The 23,600-nt window shown below is 47.7% G+C and overlaps 1 protein-coding gene and 1 pseudogene across 11 annotated transcripts in view; one reads left to right on the top strand and one right to left on the bottom strand.

Annotated features, from left to right (window-relative positions):
- The first annotated feature begins 1,091 nt into the window (after positions 1 to 1,091).
- The window catches only part of LOC103652011 (piezo-type mechanosensitive ion channel homolog), an 86,901-nt gene continuing 64,392 nt past the window's right edge, over positions 1,092 to 23,600 (top strand). For 8 of the 11 annotated variants that reach the window (XR_002268022.3, XR_004857162.1, XR_004857164.1 and 5 more), the window contains exons 1-10: positions 1,163 to 1,518; positions 2,261 to 2,317; positions 2,443 to 3,765; positions 4,353 to 4,433; positions 10,608 to 10,767; positions 10,901 to 11,043; positions 11,950 to 12,106; positions 12,181 to 12,367; positions 13,163 to 13,278; positions 18,065 to 18,149. Coding sequence is in view for 4 of the 11 variants with exons in the window: in XM_020550234.2 (XP_020405823.1) it covers positions 3,615 to 3,765; positions 4,353 to 4,433; positions 10,608 to 10,767; positions 10,901 to 11,043; positions 11,950 to 12,106; positions 12,181 to 12,367; positions 13,163 to 13,278; positions 18,065 to 18,149 (1,080 nt within the window). In the remaining 7 variants the exon portion in view is untranslated. Of the gene's footprint in view, positions 1,519 to 2,260; positions 2,318 to 2,442; positions 3,766 to 4,352; positions 4,434 to 10,607; positions 10,768 to 10,900; positions 11,044 to 11,949; positions 12,107 to 12,180; positions 12,368 to 13,162; positions 13,279 to 18,064; positions 18,150 to 23,600 lie in introns of all 11 variants that reach the window. The other 3 variants (XR_004857163.1, XM_020550233.3, XM_035966234.1) reach the window with 2 other exon arrangements.
- Positions 8,269 to 10,407, bottom strand: LOC103650207 (uncharacterized; annotated as a pseudogene).

The following is a 23,600-nucleotide window of genomic DNA, read 5'->3' as shown; positions in this document are numbered from 1 at the left end:
CCGGCATGATGCAACCTCCAAACATCATTTCTAGGGTCTATTAGTACAATACATCGAGTTAACCCTCTCTCTAGAATTTTGAAAGGGACAAGACATAGTGAAAAGGAAATGAAAAAGGGAAGATAACGCCCGAATTTGGTGAGTATCGGAGAAAGAAAATTTTACCTCTCAAATTCAGGGCGTTACATCCACCTGTCAGGCGACGCGTGCGCGCGCGGCCTGGCTGGGCCGAGCGAGGCCGGCTAGGCTGAAATGGTCTTTTCCCTTTTTCAGGGAATTTCTAATTGTTTTTCTTTTTATTTTCTCTAGGGTTTTCAATTCAAATTCAAACCAAACTTCAAATTCAAACTAATTCAAATATGTGCAACTATTCAAAGAATATTTAAGCTCATCATGATGCAACATTTCATGACTCATATTATTTTGGCAAAATAAAATAATTAATCCCTCACTAATTAAGCTAAATCTACCCAAAAGAAAGAGAGAGAAACTAGAGAGAGAAGAGTAACACTTGAATTTGATAGATACTTAGAAAGAAATTTCATACCCAAAATTCAGGAAGTTACACATCCACATGACACTAACAACAATATACCATAAATAAATTTGACATGTAACAAGAAAAATATTGTTTAACCATGCAAAGTAACAAAACAAAAGTGACACGTGGACTGGTGGGAAGGGCAGGTGATGGCTGGCCGCCTAGGGTCGGTGGTGCTTAAAAAGGTTGGGCGATGTAGAGTTAGTTGTTAGACTTATTTATTGCCTATTAAGTTGCAGTGTTTTGAGTAATTTGTTGGACACGTTATAAACGTAAGACTATCTTTAGTAGCTTACTTAGGGCATGTTTGGTTCGTTACCCCAATTGCCACACTTTGCCTAACTTTTCTGCCTAAGGTTAGTTATTCAATTCAAACGACTAACCTTAGGCAAAGTGGGGCACAGTTAGCCACAAACCAAACAAGCCCTTATACTTATCTCTATATTTAAATTTTACATTTAAATTTTACTATACGGACAAAACAGTAAGATAATTATATAGGTGGCACGGTATAATTGAGAAATTCCCGTGGGTTAACAACTATATCGGCTGCCACTGACACCTCTACGGAAATGGTCTACGGGCTAAGGCCTAGGATCGCGGGGCCACACGAGACGGAGCAATCGAATCACGGGCGAGCTCGACGGTCGGTGCAGGCAGCTGCACCCAGTCCGGCTCCGGCCCGTGCCCGTCACGACTCACGCGAGACAGCGAAACTTTTCCCAGCGGCGAAGCGGAGATCGGAGAAGGAACCCCACCCTGCCCAGTGAGATCTTCTCCTAGCAGCCGCAATCTCTCCTCCCTCGGCGCGGAGGACGAGCAGCGCTGTAGATTCGATCGTGTGTGCTCCCGAGATGGCGATCGGGTCGGACTAAGCCGAAGCGAAAGCGAGAGCCGCTGCCCCCGTCGTCACTCGATGACCAGGCGGACGGGTGGGTGCGCCGGCGGCTTCCTGCTGCCGTTGCTGCTCCTGGCAGGTGCGCATCCTCCTCCCCCGACGGACTCAGAAAGGTCGCAAAATGCCCTGCATCGGTCGGGGTGTTGCAGTGATGCCTTGCATCGATTTTAGCTTGCTAGAAGAAATTATACCCTCATAGTGTCGCGAATGTTTTTCTGTCGTTGTGTACCGTGCTCGAGGGCTCGGGGCGCTCAATTACTAGCTAATTTCAGACTGACTCTGATAGTCATAGGACACGCTTAATAGGTTACAATGTAAAATTTATACTAGGACTAGAAAGCCATGGGCAACACGCTGATGTTCATACGAAGGTCAAACACTCGGTATCTATCGGAGAGAACAGAAGGATCTGTTGGTATGGCATGCTAAACCAACATGGCATAATTGTTCAACAAACTCAATGTATGTTTTTTTCTTGCAAGCTGTTGTCGCAAATGTATTGTATTTGCACACAACATACCAACACAGCACCCTGTTTTTGAGCTTTGTACAAAGAATACTACTAGGTTCTCTAAATCAATGATTTCAAGTCGGACTTGCTAGTCGATCCACCCGGACGATCAGGTGACTAATCACGATTAGGATGACGATTAAGTTGACTAATCAGGTCCTAGTCGACCCTACAGTCGTCCTGCATATTTACAGTAAATATGAATACTGTAAATATGCCAAACATAGCAAATATGAATACTGGAACTGAACAATTCAGATTTCAGACCATCAGTCAGAAATTCACTAACTCACTACTGCATGTTCAACAGTTGCTGCACGTTCATGGTGCCAATCCCTCTCTACACATACACAAGGAATGAAAGAAGGTGAGGCATAAGTCAGTCATACAGTGGGAAGCAGAGGGGAACTAAGGCGCAGAGGGGAATTCAAGAGGGGAACAGATCAATAGACCTTCAGATGATGTACTCATCTTGCCGCTGCCTCTGTGCAGGCTGTTGGGCCGCCGCCGCCGAGAGGTCAGAGAGCAGCCACCGGAAGCACCACCGGAATCAAGGGAGAGAGAGGGCAACTGCCGGAATCAAGCAGAGAGAGGGCACAGGGTAGCCGCTGGTAGAATAGAATAGGGAGAGGGCAGCAGCAGTATTTAACTAAACCCCTAACAGTAATGGCCAAATGGGCCTTATTACCGGTCATCCAGCCCACATCCAAATCAAGCCTTAAAAAGAAACTAGTCGCCCCACCCTAATTGGGTGACTAATCACGCTTAGTCGACGACTAGTCGGACGACCAAATGATTAGTCGACCTGATCGGGTCAGACTTCCTAATCGCGCCAACAGAACCCACTTGACCGACTAATCGTGATTAGTCGGATGACTTGAAATCATTGCTCTAAATAATATAAGTTGCCTTATGGAACAACCGAGGACATAAGAGTAGACAAGAAAAAGAGGGGGTGTGGTGGGGTGTGTGGGGAGGACCCTGCTTTGCCTCCAGGAGGCTCTGCCATTGCTTCTACTTGCATTAGGAAATCTAACATTACTTTATCAAACTACAATCACAATTTGATGTGTCCTAGATCACCATTTGTGTAAACCCATAAAATTTAGTACATGTTGATACATGACTCTACTATCGAGATTTGATCATGGTTGGTTATGACATGGATGATCTAATTTACTTCATTGACCTCTACGAATTAGACCCTGTTTGAAACAACTCCAGCTCCAAGAAATTTGGTGGAGTTGGTGGAGCAGGTCATTAGGTGCTCTAGAAAATCGTGGAGCTGGAGTTGTAAGTCTTTAGAAGACATTTAGATAAGTCATTTTGTTTATTATTTTGATTAAAAATATTTTTTAAAACTATTTAAATTGATATTATAAACTACAGCTCCACACTGGAGCCGGAATCTGAAGCCATCCCAAACACCTCCTTAGTTTCTACCATCCTTTACTTACTTGTGATATAGTTTGTCCGTTGCTCAATTGAATCTGCATGCATGAGTGTGCAAATGGTTGATCAATCTGTCTGAAAGCTCCTATATGAGGACATGTCTGCCTTTAACGATATATAGAAGTATAGAACACCTTGTACAGGGGCAGCTACCTTTTGTCCACTTCTTATTGTGCCCATATGTGTTATGCACTTATGCTTATGTCTGAAACATGTTTCAGCAAAGAGAATATGGAGCTTTTTTTAGGTTACAGGCTCTGAAGAATGTGATGCCTGATGGTAAGAAAAGGGAACATGGTAGGAAGTGGTTAGTATGTTTAAAGGTTACAGGCTCTGAGGCTCTGAAGAATGTGATGCCTGATGGTAAGAAAAGGGGCATGGTAGAAAGTGGTTATTATGTCTAGAATTAGAACACATGTCTGTTTACACCTGGCCTGTGCTTTTTACACTAGAGACTGGAAACTACAACAGACAGAAAGCTGCCCTTTAAAATGGATTCAAATAGAAATAAATTGGGCATTTTCTGTGGACTATTCAGGTTTCTTCTGTCTGGTGGACTAGGTACTCTGTAGACCTGGTAGGTGAATATCTGGGCTCCAGTCTCTGTGGACAATACTGTAAAATCTGGCAAAGGTGGTCTGTCTTGCTGAAGGGTAACGACTAATGGGACTATTTGGTCAGTTGACTCTCGTGGCCTAAAAACTCAGCATGGATTCAGTAACCATGAAGATCACGGCTGATTGGTAGTGATACTATCTGTTTGGCCCTGTGATGTTCACCAGAAGCATTGGAGCTCTAGTTTTACTTATATAGGACTACCTTCCTGATGATTATTCTGTTAGATTGATGTCCTTTGTCTTTGTTTGTTTCCTGTGTTTAGCATTGTAGCATAACAATTGCAAACTACTCCATAATGGTTCTTTTGATCCGACTCATCTGTGTTTTTGCAGCTTCTTTACTTGATTGGAGCTTGGTTTCTCTTATTAATATGGTCATCTTCTTTGCTATTCGATTTGCTGTTCCAAGAAGAGGTATTCCATATGCCTGTGATGACTGATGTTTTGTGCATGCTTCAAGTTTCAAATATATTCATTCATAAAGCTAGATTGCATTTTCTGTTGGGTTGTATACTGAACAAATAAGTTCATGTTGCTAAACTGAAAGTTCCACTGTTTCTCTTAAAATCATGACATTTGGTATATATATTTACACCAAGGATTTACCACCATCTACAACCAATCTAGAGGCTTTTAGTAAATTAAGCCATGAACCAATGCCATTAAATTTATTGTTTCAGCAAACTCTAGCACATCCTTAACTGTGTCATATCAATGCCCTCAAGCAAATCACGTGGTGGTCAATGCATGTTATTGTCATGTCTCAAATCAAAACTGCGTTCTGTTCCAAGCACATGGTGAGAGGTCCTTATGCTTGACAACACAAGGTGTTGGAAATGTTAAAAACAAATGATTTCTGGGTATACAACTTCTTAATGGTATCGTCTCAGGAGGAGGCATCTTTTGTAGTAACTAGTAAGTAATATTTTTTTTTCGAATACGCAGGAGGGCTGCGTATCATTAAATTAAAGTAGAGGGAAAAAGGGCCTGTGGCCCGGGACAAACAGAACACACACAACACAAACACACACTCTAAACACAAACACACACTCACCCTTACAAAGCACACACCACACAGACACATACGACACCCCAACACCCCCGTCTTTTAGTAGGCTATAAAACTTTCCTTTCTCTATCCAGGGTCAAAAAGAGAGCGCAAGTTCTTGGCTCCAGCAGAAACCCACAATCTCATCTCGTCTTTAAATCCATCCTCTAAGGTATTAAGGCAGGGTCGAGCTCCTTCAAAAACACACCTGTTTCGCTGCTTCCAAATACTCCAAGCCCCAAGGATTATCATACTATTAACCCCCTTTTTTTTGCTCTTAGGAATCTTGGTTGAAGCCTTTCTCCACCATTCAGCAAAAACTGAATCTCTTCTCTTAGGACCCACAGAAGAGAGACCAATGGGGGTTAAAATATTATGCCAAAACTGTCTTGTGAAGACGCAATTAGATAGAATATGCTGCACAGTTTCGTCTTCCTGGTCACATAGAACACAGAATTCAGGATGCTGAAGTCCCCTTTTTTTAAGTCTGTCCGCTGTCCAACATTTGTTATTTATGGCCAGCCAAACAAAGGTCTTACACTTAGGCGCTGCCCAGCTCTTCCAAATTCTTTTCCAGGGCTCAAAGGATTCTGCTCCAATGAATAAAGCTTTATAGGCAGATTTGGAGGTGTACAGACCAAAGTAAGTAATATTGTGGATAAGGAATAATATTGTGGTGGCTTGGGGATTCTGTAATGCCAATTTAGAGGCCTTGTAGGTCTCGACAGAGAAGTATAGAGCACAGTTGCAGAAAAATGCACCTTATCTTGAAAATGACTTCTATGTTTCACCATCATATCATGTGAGGTCATATATTGTAGTTCCTTCTTTTGCTCTCTATACTGCTCCATGACATGAAACCAAATTTGACAATAGAGATCCTCGTTATTCCTATCGAGCATCTTCTGAGAGGAATAACGAGGATATCTATGAATTAATTTGGTTTCATGATCGAAAGGTCAACTATGGAAGCCATTTTCTTAATAAGACAAGTGGAGCAATATAGGGAGCAAAAGAAGAACCTGCACATGGTTTTCATCGATTTGGAAAAGGTTTATCACAAAATATCAAGGAATATTATATGGTGTGCTTTGGACAAACATAAAGTTCCAACGAAGTATGTTAGGCTCACTAAGGACATGTGCAACAATGTTGTGGCTAGTGCTCGAACAAGTGACGGGGACACAAATGGCTAGGTTAGCTTTGAGCCCTTATTGTTTTGCCTTAAATAAAGGTCACAAGGGACATACAAGGGGATAACCCTTGGTATATGTTTTTTGCAGACAACATAGTGTTAATTGATGAAAGCCAAACAAGAGTAAATAGAAAACTGGAATTATAGTAGGAAACTCTAGAGTCCAATAGTTTGATCACAAGGATTGTTGAGGAATGTCGGCTTTGGAGGTGGGATGGGGCCTCCAAACTGCAAGACTTCCTGGTCTAGGCACGAGCTACGAATGTGTAGGTCTTGATGGTCTATCCCTCTGTGGTTTTTGTATTCAAATGGTCTAGGTGTCACCGTTGTAACAGCCAAAGCTTTTAGTTGCGCAGTCCCTGGCTGTAGGGGTACAAATCTTGTTGTTTTGGTCGTTTGATGTATGTGGTACTTTCTCTCTCTTTCTTCTTAATGAAATGACACGCAGATCTCCTGCGTTGTTCGAGAAAAAATAGTTTTAGACTTAGTAGAACTAAAACCAAATACATTAGCTGTGACTTCGACACTACTGCACATGAGGAAAGAGATGTTAGTCTGGAAGGTCATGTAATGCCTAAGAGGATACATTTCGGTATTTAGGATCAGTGCCGTAGAGGATGGTCAAGTAGTGCCTAGGTGGATATGTTTCGGTTTTAAGATCAATGCTACAAAGAGACGGAGTATTAGTGAAGATGTTAACCATAGAATTAAAGTAGGGTAGAGGAAGTGACGCCTAGGTTGACATGGGAAGAAGCAGTAAAAAGAGACTTGAAAGGATGGAATGTGTGGGAAACCCTAACCCTAACTCAGGGTTGGGAGTCTATAATAGACCAAGGTTGTTGGGTCTGGCCCATTACACATGGGTATGATGGTAATTACAAGGGGCTAACCCCAAAACCCTAAACGGGTACACTAACACCCTCCGTAGTATCAATTCTATCATGTACAGATGTTGAGACTGGATCGAAAATCGGCGAATACACTCGACAATTGTCTCTTGGTGAAGATGTCGGCGAACTGCAGTGTAATGGGGACGCTGAGAGCCCGAACGTCAACGCCAGCGACACGCTCGCGGACGAAGTGCAGGTCGATCTCCACATGCTTCGTGCGCTGATGCTGCACAGGATCAGTGGAAAGGTAGACCGCGCTGACGTTGTCGCAGTAGACGAGGGTGGCGCGCTGGAGGGGGATGTGGAGCTCCTGTAGAAGCTGGCGCAGCCAGGAGGCCTCTGACACGTCGTTGGCCACAACGCGGTACTCAGCCTCTACGCTGGAGCGGGAGAAGATGGGCTACAACTTGGCGGCCCAGGAGACGAGGTTGGCACCCAAGAACACGACGTAACCGGAAGTGGACCGACGCGTGTCGGGAGTGGGATCACTCACCACCTTTGAGGGGAGGCGGTTGATGAGATGTGTGGCGGTGTTTGGGGCCTCTGTCCAGTAGCTGGCGGGGAGAGACGCCTGAAAGAGGAGGCAACGAATCATGTTGGTGATGGTGCGAATGATGCGTTCGGCCCTGCCGTTCCGGGGAGAGGTGTAGGGGAGCCATTGGCAATTTTGCCATTATCATTTGTGGGCTTCACCAGTATGCCATCGGGCCCACAAATCATAGACATAGATGGTCTCACCAGTCATAGATACGTGATGACATAATAACAAGGAGCCAAACCTAAGAGTGGCAAAATAGCAAATTTCCCGGTGTAGAGGCACGAGAGACGCAACTGGACGCCGTGGGTGAGGAAGGAGCGAGAGGCGGTGTTGTCGAACTCGCGGCCATTATCACACTGGAGGGCACGGATCGGGCTATGGAACTGGGTGGAGACCCAGGCGAAGAAGTGGGTGTGGGTGGTGAACTATGTTGCCCTGATACGGGGATACAGATACGCGATACGCCGATACGCCATTTCTCAAAAAATACGGATACAACGATACACAATATATATTATAAATAAAATTAAATGCTGAAATGTCTGAAATGGATCACAACCGACTAGTTCAATTTAAGGGCATTAGAAGTTAATGTTCAACAACTTTGACTAAAGTAAACATCTACTTCCTCTTCCAGAATTTATCTGGACTCAAATCAATGAATCCAGCATGCCAAAAACATGTGTAACGATATGCTACACCAGCAGACTCGCAAATAATCACTAGTTCACCACACAAGTTCTAAGTTCTAATTCTAACAGACCAGAGACCACAGACCAGACATGAGACAACAACTAGATTTCATTCTGCATCTTCGGTCAAACCCAATGCCTCAAGATCTTCAAACAATCTTTCTTCAAGTTCTGGCTCATCCAGTGATAGATCAGCTTGCTCAAGAAAATCAGCACCACCCTCAAAATCAGCTCCAACATCCCACATTGCTGATGGACCACAACGGTATTCATCAGATTTTCTAGAAAGAAGACGCAAGTTTTGGTGTGTGAAAACTAAATCCTCAGCATGCCTAGGATTTAGCCTACAATTTAAATTGCAGATTTGTATTAGGAATCCAAATTCATACATGTGTGACTGACCAACTGATCATAATGAATATGACAATTATAATGAAATAGAATTGAACCTGTTTCTCAATGAACTATGAATCAGCCCATATGTACTCCAATTTCTTTGAGCACAGGAAGATGATGCTGGCTGTCCAAGTAATTTAAGTGCCAACTTCTTTAATTCTGGAGCAGAATGGCCATGAATTCCCCACCACATCTTTGGTTCCATATAATTTCTATCCTCAAATGAGTCAAATGAATTGAATCCATGTCCAAACAAAGAGAAATTAGCATACTGCAACTTAATCTTTTTTAATTCTTCACCAGAAAAATATCTCCTGAAACAAGTATTTCTCATCTCTGAAATTTCGTCATCATTATGAGGAGCCTGTCGGTTGGGGACCTCATTGATCCATGCATCAGTGTAATACTTTGGATTTAGTGAGTGTGCCAAGCAGTGCAAGGGCGTGTTGCTTTTTGTCCATCGACTCACCAAGATGTCATGCACAGCTGAGTAAAAGATAGATTCTTCATGTGTCTCTTTCATTTCATGACGATAGATCACACTCTTCACCTTCTCTATCATTGTGTCCCACATCTCATATATCAAATGGAGGCATGGCTTGTCAGTATCTGCTGCTCGTATCATTGTATAGATAGGCTCAGTGAAACTAAGGAAATAGCGCACTTTATCCCATCACAAATCATTCACAATCTTGTCCTTTACAAATTGAGCCTGACGTGGATTATCTTCCCTATAGGCACTCCACTTTTCACTCACTACCATCACTGAAAGAGCATCTTTTATAGCAATAAGTCTCTTCAACACCACAATAGCAGAGGCAAATCTTGTGTCAGCAATGGCAAGGAATTTCAGATTGCTTTGCTCATTGAACATAGACAATCTCATGGAGTGATTCATGATGAAATTTTTAATCATGCTGGCGTCTCCAATGACTTCGCTAATCCACTGGAATTCCATATAAAGCACATCTTCAATTTCCCTAGAAGCACATATGTTCTTCAAAGTACACAACACAAGGGGTCCAAAAAATATGAGGGTGCTTTTGCTCAACTATGATGCCAGCAGCTCTGCAATTGGCAGCGTTGTCAGTGATCGCTTGCACAACATTTTGTGCCCCAACCTCATCAATTACTGCTAACTCTTCTCTGCAATATACTCCTTGGTCTTGGATATTCCTTCAGTGTTGATCGCTCTAAGAAACATTGGACCATCTTCTGTAACAACCAAGAAATTCAAGAGTGGGCGTCTTTGAGCATCTGACCATCCATCTGAAACAATACTCACACCTTTAGAGCTCCAAGTTTCCTTCAAGGGCTGCAGCATTCTCTCCACATGTGTCCTCTCTTGCACAAGAAGAGTTGTTCTCAACTTTTTGTAGCTTGGAGGGACATAACCTCCAATTGGGTTATTGGTAGCAAACATGAAAGCATTTCTAAAATATGGGTTACGTGCAAGATTAAAAGGCAGACCACCAGTGTAAAACATTCTAGCTATTAGTTCATCAAGCTGTCTTCGAACATCCAAATCGAAGCTAGATTCAATAGCTGAAACACCCCTCTTCCTCTTTTCATTGCCCTCAACTGTGGGATATCTCTAGGCATGGTTCTATCAGCAACGACTAAAAGAATTTGTTGTTATTGTTGTTCATTTTGTTAAATACCATTTTACTGGTATTTATATACCTAAGAAGCTCAATGACTTGACCTTTAAATTTGGAATGGTTCCTCTTGCAACTTTTAGATGACGAATTGGTTCTCCTAGCCGTATTATTACAAACTACATACACAATATTTATCTGATTATTTATCCTTTCTTTCTCATTTCAAAGGTCTTTACACCTGGAGGCTGCACATTGTATTGTGGTGTACAATTATTTACTCAGTCCTTGCTATTTTAGCACAAGTTGCGTTTCATATAATCTGGTACATTGAGGGCAAGGGATGGTCTGTGGCTCATTCTTGGTGGGCGAAGCTGGTGGGTTTAGCAAGGTATCTATGTTTTACCAGTCTATTTTGCTGATTCTGTATTCCTGGATGTGCACATATTCATATGTCCACCTATTTGTAGATTCTTCCTATGCAGGCACCTTTGGATTGCATCTAATCATGGATGTTAATGCAGGGACCAGCCATGGGAATCACCATCAGTTATCTATTTTCTTGCATTACAGCTATCTGCTGCAGGCCTTGCTTTGGTCGAAGTCCTTGGAGGAAGGCTTCAAGATTCTTGCTGGTTGAACTTCTCTTTTGAGGTTGAGCAAATAGGTTAGTTTACTAAGCTATGTGGATAAGCGTGGACTAGACACAAATCAGTATATTCTTAGACTGTAAATGTTTACTCCAGTGCATGGCATAAAAGCTGTGATTATGTGTACAGAAAAATTGACAAGATCACCTTGTGTCCCTGTTAAGATTATGTTTCTTACTGCTTCATTAACTTTTTTGTCCCCTAAACAATCCCATTGTAACCAACAGAAACAAGATTAGGGGTGAAAACGGATACTTATTCGGATACCAGTTTTTTTGGTCTTTTTTTGTTGATTGTGAATAAATAGGATATAGAATCAGGTATGCAAATTCATATTGTTGTTTTTAGCATTAAGCTTGTAAAGATTTACAAAAGGTAAAGTTCAAATTTATCATATATATCTTCTCAAATAATATATATATATATATATATATATATATATATATATATATAATTCGGATACGGATATGGATATTTTTCACCTTTTTTTATTGTATAGAGTAAATAATGTATAAAAAACTTTATGCAAAAAATTATTCTTATTTATAATAATGTGCTTGATAACATAAGAAAAGATTAGCATCAAATTTCATACATATGTATTTTAAAATATTAAGTTTGTCCTAACTATTTGGATACCTGTTTTTATCCCTAACAAGATTTTGTCGTGTATTGTATTGAAGTTTTAAAAGTAAATGAGTCAGGCCAATACTTTATGCAGGTTTATACAGTATTTTAAAAAAGATCACTGAGAAATGATATTATTTCGTCTTTGGAAACAACCCCATCTCTGACTTGCTGTGTTGTAGAACATAATCCTCTATGTCTGTTTATGCATGCCTTACATAAGTTCGCCATAAGAATTGTTGGCACACTAATTAACTTATTTTGTACTCTCCAATGGAAAAACATTTACTCTGCAGGTTACCATTTGCGGGTAGCATGCTGCTTATTACTGCCTGCTGCTCAGTTAGTTGTCGGTATTAGCCATCCTTCATGGATTTCATTACCGTTCTTTGTATTTAGCTGCATTGGCCTTGTGGATTGGTCCTTAACAAGTAACTTTCTTGGCCTTTTCCGGTAAGCTCCTTGATTAGCATACTAATTATACTTTTTAGTGTTATTGTTTAATTTTATTTCAATGTTTTGTGAAGATGGTGGAGGTTACTTGAGATATACTCGGTGTTCAGTATTCTTCTGCTTTATCTCTACCAGTTACCTATGAAATTTCCCTATATTGCGTTAGCATTTGCTGACTTCATTGGTCTTTTCAAAATTTCCTCGAAATCAGAATGGCCTGAGCTGTCTTCTGGAATTTCTCTTCTGGTATATTATTTCATGGTAAGCAGCTAACCATTGATTTTTTCAGCATGCACAGTGTGACATATGGGGCAAAATAATTCTGCATAGTAATTTACTGGATGACTCTTAATACTCGTTGCTCATGTTTGCTTGTTCTTTAATCTTGATGCTTTCATGGCTACTAATTTGTCATGTTATATACTTTAGTAGGATTTTGTACATAACATGTGTGTGTGTGCGTGGAAGGTGGGGGGGGGGGTCAGACTGTTATAACTTACTGGGATGAGCTGTCCAGTACCTGAACCTGGCATACTGAGGTTCATAAAATGTTCAAATATACCTTACTGAATTGTTGATAACAACATCATTGTCTCCATTTCCTTATTGAGGACCCAATTCATAATTGTGATCTCTAGTCATTTATATATTAGGCAGAGCGTAAAGAAAGAATTTGAAATGGAACAAATTGCGCTTATGAGATCAGTTGCATTGTTGGCTATGGTAGTAATATATGCAAGGGCATAAAACATCTCTGAATGTACTGTCAGGTCTCAGGTGTTACCTGAAGTATATCATTTATTATTCGGTCAAGTAAAACAGTGGTCCTTATGTTTTTAGATGGATATAGTGGATTGATGAATTCACCAAACTAAGCTGAAGTAATAATAAATTATGCATCAATAGTAATATCTGGTGTTGCACTCGTTCTAATTTAGAATTAGTGGCAGCCAAATTGTCATCACTTCAAAAAGTAGGAAGCTTTACTGAGTTCTGACTTCTCGTTATCCGAAAGATCTTTACCTTCTAATACTGGTGCTTGTCTGCTTACTGTAGTTGTCATCAGCGAAACGAGACATACAGGAAATGGGTTCACTTATATCTCTAGAAAATGATAGCTTAACAGAGGACCTTCTGCCTTCTAGAAATGCGTTTTTGGTCCGCCAATCTCGGTATGCAAATAATCTTTTCTTGTTAAACTATTGAATTGGTTACACTTGCCTCAGTTGTGTAAAAAGTGAATGTTTCAAAAAAGAAAAAATCTTGCTAACGTCACAAAAAATGAAATTAGAGAGAGCCCATAAGGATTATGATTGCTAAATTACTGTTGGAAACCTTAACCCTAACCAGGGTCAGGAGATATATTTATAATAGAGTTGTTGGGCCTAACCGCCTAAGCCCATTATGTTAGATTGTGTGTGTGGGCCGACACCACTGTTGGGCTACCGGCCCATTAGAGTTAGGGTTAAGTCTCTCTCTATATGTAACCTTCTCCTATGCAATACATCATTGAGTTCCATTCTCCAATATGGTATCAGACTAGGTTAGGGTTTCTCTCCCACCTACATCTGTCGCCAACCTTTGCTGCCCAGGCCGTCGGCCACCCGCTTCACGCCGCTGCCACCGCGAGGTTCATCCTTCGCTCTCGGGGGCGGCCTCCCTTCCCAACCGCCGGCCTAGCATCCCCTCCCTCACGCTCGGTAGACCAGGCTCTCTCCCTCCTCACACCTGCACGCGCACAGGGTCTCCAGCAGATCACCAGCGCCGCCTTCTACCCCCGAGAGCTCCTCCACTCGACGCCCTGGATCCATGGCACGCCGTCTCTCTCCTCCAGGCATCGGCTTCCACAGCCAGCGTGTCCTCCTTCACCTCCTGCCCCTCAACGCCGGACGCACGCCGAGCCGACCCTCTCCGGCTCCCTGTCGACGCGGCGGCCCCTCCTCGACAGTGTGGCCGCCGTGCCTAGCTTCGGCGAACACGCCGTCGACCTCGAGTCCGGCCCAGATGCCGTCGTCCTCCCCTTCGTTGGCCTTCCCTAGCCCGGCGCAGCTGGCGCGGCGACCACTCCTCCGGCTAGCGCCGCCGCTACAGCCATGGCCGACGCTATTTTTCAGCTCGGCACCGACCTCCTCACCCTCTGCGTGCGCAAGCCCCGACGCCGTGCTCGCAGGCGCCGCACCGTCCTCGCCTCTGCGCGTGCCGGCCTCCCCTCTCCCCTCCAGGCCAATGGGCGGCCAACCCCACCCCCACCTCTGCCCGCCGCGGCCTGCCCCGGTCCTCCTCGGCGCTGGCGCATGCCCCTCTCCTCTGCCTGGTCGGGACGCTGCCCCTGTCCTGCTCAACGGCGGCGCGACCGTGCCCTCCTCGGCATCCGCGCTCCCTCCCGGGCGCTGGCACGTTGCCGTCCTAGGGGTCGTCTGGTTCCTCCGGCGTGTCGTCGGGACCTGATGCGCCGTCCTCCGGAGCCGCGCCGTCATCCCCTTCCTGCTCCGGCCTGCGCGGTAGCGAGCTCGCCCTAGCCCGTCTAGGGATGCCCTGCGAGCCCCCTCCTTTCCGAGGCTCTACGACGTAGCCCATGACGCGACCGCCGTCTTCAACTGTGCGACCGTGACCCAGATCCGGCGCACGCACTCTCCTGCGCCTGATCGGCAAGCCTCCCCTTCCTCCCCTAGAAGTGACACGGATCGAGCCGTCACTCTTCAGCGCGTCCTCGCTCCCCCCCGACAGTGGCAGGCCGACGCCAGCGAGCTCCCTCGCCGGTGATGGACGCCTAGCGCCCAACCCCCTGCTCCTGCTCCTCCATGGCGCTCGGTGCCCTAGTTGCAGGGACCAGCGCCACCAGGACTCGCCCTCTGACTTCGCCGACCTCATGGCGGCTGACGACGCCCCTCTCTTGACGCGGGCGCGACAGCGTTCCCCCACCTCTTGGTTGTGCTGCCCGTCTCTCCCCTGCGCGACATCTTTGCCCGTGCAACCTCTCGTCATCGCGCTGGCCACACCCTAACTGCCCACGCTGGCAGCCCAGTCGCGCCTCCCACTTCGAGCTTCCCCCGTCGCCGACGTCAAACCGCCCTTGCCAGGTTCGGAGCAGGCCCCTGCTTGGCTGGACCCGCCCGTCGCCCTCCCTTTAATCGCCTTCGTTGGATCCATCGCTGCCTGTTGCTGCGACCTTCCTGGCTAGATCAGCGTCCCTTTGGCCGGATTGCCGTCTTCTTGGTTGGATCCGTCGCTGTCGTGGCCTTCCCAGCCGGATCCGTCGTTACCCCTTCTATTCTACGCGAGCGCAACCACCATGACCGGCACAGACGCGTACGCTGCCGCCGACCTCCTTGGCGGGGCTCCTCGACGTTTGGACGATCGAAGAACCAAGAAGGTCGGCCTGCTGGTGCTCTTTTGTCGTGTCGTCCTACTGACCGTTGACGCTCGAACGTCGACCCCTCCCGAAGAACAGGCTACTGCTGCGTGTCTCCCGACCATGACCACCTCGACTTTGGCTACCTTGACATCTAGGGGCTATCGTCTTCTCGGAGTCCACACCGGTCTCTACTCCAGCCGCAACATTCGCACCCTCATGACGCTGTGATTGCGGGGGGATTTGAACCCATTGGCTCTTACCTTCGGCTTCTACTCTAGTCTCATCGTGTGCGGTGCCCCCGTTGCGACTGCGGGGGGATGTTAGACTGTGTGTGTGGGCCGACATCACCGTTGGGCTACCAACCCATTAGGGTTAGGGTTAAGTCTATATATGTAACCTTCTCCTATGCAATACATCATGGAGTTTCATTCTCCAATACATTACACAGAAAACACCCCATTACAGTACAAAACCACAAACAAATAACTCTAACACCCCCCACAATCGAAACTCTAGCCACGACAGATTGGACCGAAACTCCTCAAACACTGACGTAGGGAGGCCCTTGGTGAAGATGTCGGCGAACTGAGAAGTAGTCGAGACATGAAGAACTCGCACATCCCCGACGATGACACGCTCGCGGACGAAGCATGCTTCATGCGTTGATGCTGGACGCGGTTGATGGAGAGGTACATGGCGCTGATGTCACAATAGACAAGGGTGCTCCGCGTCAGCGGACTGTGCAACTCCTAGGGTAGCTGATGAAACCACGCCGCCTCGGTGACGACGTTAGCCACAATGCGGTACTCGGCCTCGGTGCTGGAGCGGGAGATGATCGGCTGCTGCTTCGAGGACTAGGAGACGAGACTGTCGCCAAGAAAAACGACGAAACAGGAGGTGGACCGGCGCATGTCGGGACAGCTGGCCCAGTCGGCGTCGGGTGTAGACGACGAGGTTGGTGGTCGCAGATCGTTGAAGGAGGCCGAAGTCGGTGGTGCCCCAGAGGTACTGCTGGATCCGCTTCATAGCGGTGAGATGTGGCTCCCGCGAGGTGTGCATATGTAGGCACACCTGCTTGACGGCATAGGCGATGTTGGGCCAGGTGAAGATGAGGTACTGCAGCGCCCTAGTAAGACTCTGGTAGCTGGTGGTATTAGCCACTGGGGGCCGTCGTCGGAGGAGACCTTTCCCTGCGTGTCCACCGGAGTCGTGTAGGGCTTACAATTAGCCATGCCAGCGTGCTTGAGGATGTCGACTATGTACTGGTGCTGGTGGAGGAATAGGCTCTAGGACCGGTGCTCCATGGTGATCCCAAAGAAGTGGTGCAGCTCACCCAGATTCATCATCGTGAACTCCTGCTAGTGCAGGAGATCATGGGAGGAGGCCGTGATGACGATGTCGTTGACATAAAGGAGGTACGCCGTGCCCAGACCGCGACGGAAGACGAACAGGGAGGTGTCTGTCCTGGCCTCAACGAAGCCCTGTGAGAGCAAGGTGGCGAAGCGACTGTACCATGCTTGGGGCGCCTGCTTGAGGCCGTAGGGGTATCAGTTGAGCTTGTAGACTATGTTAGGGTGCGCAGGGTCCACAAAGCCAACCGACTGAGTGCAGTGCACCTTCTCTATCAGAGTGGTGCGGGCGGGGTCGACAGGGTCGCGTGTGTCGAGTGCAGGGCAGACGAGGGCGACGGGGCCATGCGTGGTGCGGGCGGGGTCAACAGGGTCGCGCGTGGCGCAGTCGATGGCATGGGTAAAGGTAGAGACCGTGGGGTTGCACGTGGCATAGGGGATGGCGACGGGACCACGTGTGGCACTGGCAAACGCGGTGCTATCACATAGGGCGCAGGCGACGTGGCCGCGTGCGTCGTGAAGGAGGGCAGCATAGAGATACATCGACGCAATCAACATCGAGGAGGAAATCAAGGTCGAGAGGTGGGGAGGAATCAGCAAGGGAGCTAACATCCTCATTAAAGACAAACATGACGAGAGATGATGATGCGGTGGGTGAGAAAATCGAGGCACCGGTGCCCCTTGTGATTAGGGGAGTACCCGAGGAAAAGACAGAAGAGCGAGGGGCAACTTTGTGAGGCGTGGTGGCGGAGGTGTTGGGATAGCAGGCACACTCGAACACCCGAAGGTGCTCATAGGAGGGGGTGCTGAAGAGGGCAAAAAACGGAGTGGGGTGGGAAACCGCCTTTGAGGGAAGGCGATTGAGGAGATATGTGGCTGTGTTCAGGGCGTCAGCTCAGTAGCAGGCAGGAAGAGAAGCCTGAAAGAGGAGGCAACACAACATGTCGGCCATTCTGGGGGAGGTGTGAGGGCACGACATCCGTAGCTGCACACCATAGGAGAGAAAGAAGGTGCGAGACATGGAGTTATCAAACTCATGTGCATTATCGCACTGATTATATATAGGGGCCAACAGGCCTTAGCAATAGGATGGGCCTTAACAGATATATAGGTTCATCAATTTACTTGGACCCCTGTCCTAATAATGGACCTTTTAGCAAGTCAGTAACTTTTTTGGTAGCCTATTTATGACTGCTGCTACTACAGATTTACTTCTTTAATATTTTGTTGCTAATTATCTTTTCTCTACCTCAGATCTGGCAGAAGGCATGGAAACATATTACTGAGAGGATCAGTTTTCCGAACTTTCAGCATTAATTTCTTCACTTATGGATTCCCGGTATTCTTCCTCAAGCCTTTTTCCCCTTCATTTCAATCCATGCCTTTCCTTCCATTGTTGTAGAGTTTGAAATTATTCTTCTTATGATTGGCTGGGCCAACTATTCCTCTCGTTTCTGCAACATTTCTGAAGTCATTGATGATGGGAGAACATGGCCAGGGACAAACATATATGAATAAAAGGAGCACATAAGAACAAATAGGGTAGGGTCTATTGTATTCAGTTTGTTTGATGTTGACAGATAAAATACACCAAATTCCACTTCATGAGGCATTTTAGTCAAGCATGTAAGTTGAGAACAGTAGATTGTAGTGCATTGAGCATCATCGGCTAGTCCATAAGACTAACACCCACATTGGTAGGCAACTAGCAAAGTGCTCGGACGTTGATATAGTTTCCTTTTATAACTATAGAATATAAAACACAAAGACATGTATGTTATGTTAGCTAGGTGGGTATGAATGTGGGTTTGAGGCCAACAACCATAGTTTGAATCATCATTTGTGCATGATTTTAGTTTTTTTACCATCTAAATGTGGGGAGCATGACGACCGTGGAACCCGCGGAAACTGGTGCTTTATATAGTAGAGAAGAGATGTGGTACTACAACTCAATCTACAGATGTGTCGGAAGTACAAGACATTCCCACTAGGTGGGATAGTCAGCTGTGCTCAGGCCCATATACATATATACATATAACATGCCTCCGCAGTTGGATCATTGATGCATTGAACATTCAAACTTGACTAGAACTCCTAAAACACCAAAGAAGGCAGCCCTCGGTGAAGATGTTTTTTTCTTGAAAAGCGCAGGAGAATTGCGCTCCATAATATATTAAGAAGAGAGGACAAGGGTCTGAAGAAAGCCAGCTACAAAAACCTCCTTCAGGAGGCCACACACAGGCATACACAAAAGGATCCATAAACACACTCAATACTACAACAGCCTATACGCTGGCAGCCAAAAAGGATAGACCTTTTGCTCCCGCATACTCACATCTTTTTCTTTCCTCTTCTGTCTGCTCAAGGAGAAGAGAAAGGTTTGAAGCTTCACCATCAAACACCGCTCTATTTCGGTGTTTCCAGATCATCCAGGCTCCTAGGATGATTAGGTAGTCCAGTCGTTTGCCAATTATTCCATTAACTCCAGCAGAAATCCTCTCCCACCAATCCAAAAAGGAAGTAGCATCAGGTTGTGGAGCTAAGCTGTGTAACCGAAACCTCCTTAGCAGCTTATACCAGAACACTCTCGCAAAAACACAGGACACAAGCAGGTGATTCAGATCCTCAGGCTCTTGATCACATAGGAGACAACTAGAAGGATGATTCAAACCCCTTTTTGCCAATCTATCTGCAGTCCAACATCTGTTCTGTGCCACCAGCCATATGAAGAAGCGACACTTGGGTGGTGCCCAGGATTTCCAAATCCTTTGATAGTGTGCAAAGGCGCGTGACCCGAGGAAGAGGCCTCTGTATGCTGACTTTGCAGAATATACGCCATCAGGTGCTGGACTGAAAATGTGCATGTCTTCAGAATCTGGTTGTAGCTCAAAATCAACAAGAGAGTTCCAAAGGTGCAAATAATCTATTAAGACTAACAGTAAGAGCCCCTGTAATGTCTGCCACCATCTCTTGTTCAGAAGAGCTTCTTGCACAGTTCTTCTTCTAGTTATTCTCTTTGGGATTAAGCTAAACAAATTTGGAGCAATATCTGAGACACTTTTCCCCTAAATCCACTTATCTGTCCAGAACATTGTGTTTGCCCCATTTCCCACCTCAGTAATCAGGACTTTAGAAAAGAAAGATCTAGCTTTGCTTGGGACCTGTATGGGAAGACCTGCCCATGGGCGCCCTGGATCAGTTTTCTGCAACCATAACCATCTCATTCGGAGAGCCCAACGAAGGTGTGGGAGACTAGAAATTCCCAAGCCTCCCATATTCAAAGGCCGACACACTTTTCCCCAAGCAACCAAGCAGTGTCCTTTTGCTTCTTTTCTACCTCTCCATAAGAACCCTTTTCGTATTTTATCAATTGCATCCAAAGCCCATTGGGGGAAATCAATTGCCATTACTGTATAAACAACCATACCAGTAAGGACATGCTGCACTAGAATTCTTCTACCAGCCCTATTCATCAAATCAGCTTTCTAATTTGGGAGCTGGTCAGCTATTTTTTCTATAATGGGCTGGAAATGCTGCTTGGATAGTTTATGCAGGGAAAGAGGGAGACCCAAATATTTCCAGGGAAAGGAAGCAACCTCACATGGCGGCCTGCTCTAAACCTCTAAAGTAATCTCTTCTGAACATCTGATGGAGTACACACTAGACTTCTGTGCGTTGTTATGAAGACCAGAAGCATCCCCAAATAGCTGGAGGATGTCAAGAGTAGTGGAAATATCAGCATCAGTAGGGTGTAAAAAAGAGCAACATCATTAGCGTAGATGGAGATCCCCAAATAGCTCCGTTGATCTGATGCTGTTCATCAACAAATGTGAGTCATACTTCCGGCATCACCGCACCTTGGGGGAGGAACGTGTTCGGATGTCATCGTACCATCTAGACGACGTCGCGCAGCTGTGGTACAACTAGCTTGAAGAAGATGATGGTGCCCCATCCTGGGGTCAATTCAAAGACTTCCTGAACGAGAGGTTCGGACCTCCACTCCGCTCTGCCTCGATGTTCAAGCTTTCGGAGTGCCGGCGCACCGGAACCGTGGAGGAGTACTCAAATCGTTTCTAGACACTCCTGCCCCGTGCCGGTCCGGTTGACGAAGCTCAGAGGGTGCAACTCTTCACCGGAGGCCTCCTTCCGCCTCTCAGTCATGCGGTGCGCATACACAATCCGGCCACGCTCGCCGCTGCGATGAGCCTGGCGCGGCAAGTGGAGCTCATGGAGCACGACCGGTCGCCGTCGATTCTGGTCCGACCGAAAGCGCGCGGTCTGCTTCCACCACCGCCGCCTCGACCCGCTCTGCCCGCGCCGCCCCAACAGCTGACTCTTCCAGCCCCGTCGGCGGGTACCGACCAGGGACGCCGCGAGGACAACCAGTGGCGCCTCTCCACGGCGGAGCAGGCGGAACGTCGCCGCCTTGGCCTTTGTTTTAACTGTGACGAAAAGTACTCTCGTGGCCATAACAGGTTTTGCAAGCGGATTTTCTTCATGGACGGAGATTGATGACACCGAACCCGTCGCCAACGACGGGGACAGGGACGCCCCCTGCTTCTCGCTGCAGGCGGTGGCTGGTGTGTCCATGACGGACACCATGCAGCTCGCGGTAACTCTAGGGGCCGCCCAGCTCGTAGCCCTCCTCGACTCCGGCAGCACCCACAATTTCATCTCCGAAGAGGCCGCACGGTGATCGGCCCTTCCTCTCCGCCAACGTCTCCGCCTCACGGCCATGGTGGCCAATGGCGAGAAGATCACCTGCGCCGGCGTCATCCGTGACACCCCACTGCTCATCGCTGGTGCTGGGTTCCCGGCGGAGCTATTCGTCATGCCCTTGGCCGGGTACGACATCGTCCTCGGCACCAAGTGGCTCGGCGCGTTGGGACCCATTGTCTGGGACCTGGCCAACCGGCGCATGTCTTTCCAGCGTGGGGGCCGCACCATCTCATGGGAGGGCCTGTCCACGGCGTCGGGGCCGGCGGCGCGCGGCTTGTCCGCTGAAGAGCCGCTCTTGGATGCTCTCCTAGGCGCGTTTGGAAGGGTCTTCGCCACTCCAACGGGCCTGCCCCCCAAGCGCGCACATGATCACCGCATCCTGCTGAAGCCCGATGCACAGCCGGTCGCCGTACGCCCCTATCGGTACCCAGCTGCCCACAAAGATGAGTTGGAGCGGCAATGTGCAGCCATGATGGAACAAGGGATCGTCTGCCGCAGTGACTCCCCGTTTTCGTCGCCGGTCCTCCTTGTAAAGAAGGCCGATGGATCCTGGCGCGTCTGCGTCGACTACCGGGCCCTGAACGCCATGACGGTCAAGGACGCATTTCCGATCCCGGTGGTGGACGAGCTACTAGATGAGCTCAACGACGCCAAATTTTTCTCCAAGCTCGACCTACAGTCGGGGTACCACCAGGTCCGCATGCGACCCGAGGACATCCACAAGACGGTGTTCCGCACGCATGACAGCCTATACGAGTTCTTGGTCATGGCGTTCGGACTCTGCAATGCGCCGGCCACGTTCCAGGCCCTCATGAACGACGTCCTGCGGCCTTTCCTCCGTCGCTTCGTCCTCGTATTTTTTGACGATATTTTGATCTACAACAGGACATGGGCAGATCACCTCCGGCACCTGCGTGCTGTCCTGGAAGAACTCCGTCGTCACCAGCTCTTCGTCAAGCGCACCAAATGCTCCTTCGGGGCCTCCGCCGTCGCCTACCTCGGCCACGTTATCTCCGCGGCGGGCGTCGCCATGGATCCCGTCAAGGTGCAGGCCATCCATGATTGGTCGGCGCCGCGATCTGCCCGTGCTGTTTGTGGCTTCCTCGGACTCGCGGGGTACTACCGCAAGTTCGTACATAACTATGGCACGGTGGCCGCGCCCCTGACGGCGTTGCTCAAGAAGGACGGTTCCACATGGGATGACGCAGCGGCCACGACGTTCTCCGCGCTCAAAGCGGCGGTCACATCGGCACCAGTCCTCGCCATTCCCAACTTCGCCAAGCTGTTTGTCGTCGAATGCGACGCGTCGACCGTCGGCTTTGGGGCGGTCTTAGTCCAGGAGGGACACCCGGTGGCATACTTCAGCCGGCCAGTAGCACCACGCCACCGCGCCCTGGCCGCCTACGAGCGAGAGCTCATTGGCATGGTCCAGGCAGTCCGGCATTGGAGGCCCTACCTGTGGGGGCGCCGCTTCCTCGTCAAGACAGACCACCACAGCTTGAAATACCTCCTCGACCAGCGCCTCGCCACGATCCCGCAGCACCACTGGGTCGGCAGGCTCTTGGGCTTCGATTTCACGGTGGAGTACCGCTCTGGGGCCACGAATACTGTCGCCGATGCCCTATCCCGCCGCGACAACGAGGAAGGAGAGCTTCTGGCCATTTCAGCGCCCCGGTTCGACTTCGTTGAGCGCCTCCGCCATGCCCAGGCCACCGACCCGGCGCTGGTCGCCGTCCACGATGAGCTCCGTGTGGGCACCCGCACGGCGCCGTGGACCATCACCGATGGCATAGTCGCCCTGGTGGGGCGCCTCTACATTCCGCTAGCGTCGCCACTACTTCAGGAAATCCTGGCCGCGGTCCACGACGACGGCCATGAAGGCGTTCATCGCACGCTGCACCGCCTGCGGCGTGATTTTCATTTCCCCAACATGCGTCTTGTGGTCCAGGACTTTGTGAAGGCGTGCGCCACGTGTCAGCGGTACAAGACTGACCACCTGAGGCCGGCCGGGCTGCTCCAGCCGCTGCCCATCCCGTCCAGTGTGTGGGCCGACATCAGCATCGATTTCATT

The sequence above is a fragment of the Zea mays genome, chromosome 3, assembly GCF_902167145.1.
Source record: "Zea mays cultivar B73 chromosome 3, Zm-B73-REFERENCE-NAM-5.0, whole genome shotgun sequence".
Lineage (NCBI taxonomy): Eukaryota > Viridiplantae > Streptophyta > Magnoliopsida > Poales > Poaceae > Zea > Zea mays.
Note: the sequence above shows the minus strand (reverse complement) of the source record. Positions and strands in the feature narration are given on the sequence as shown.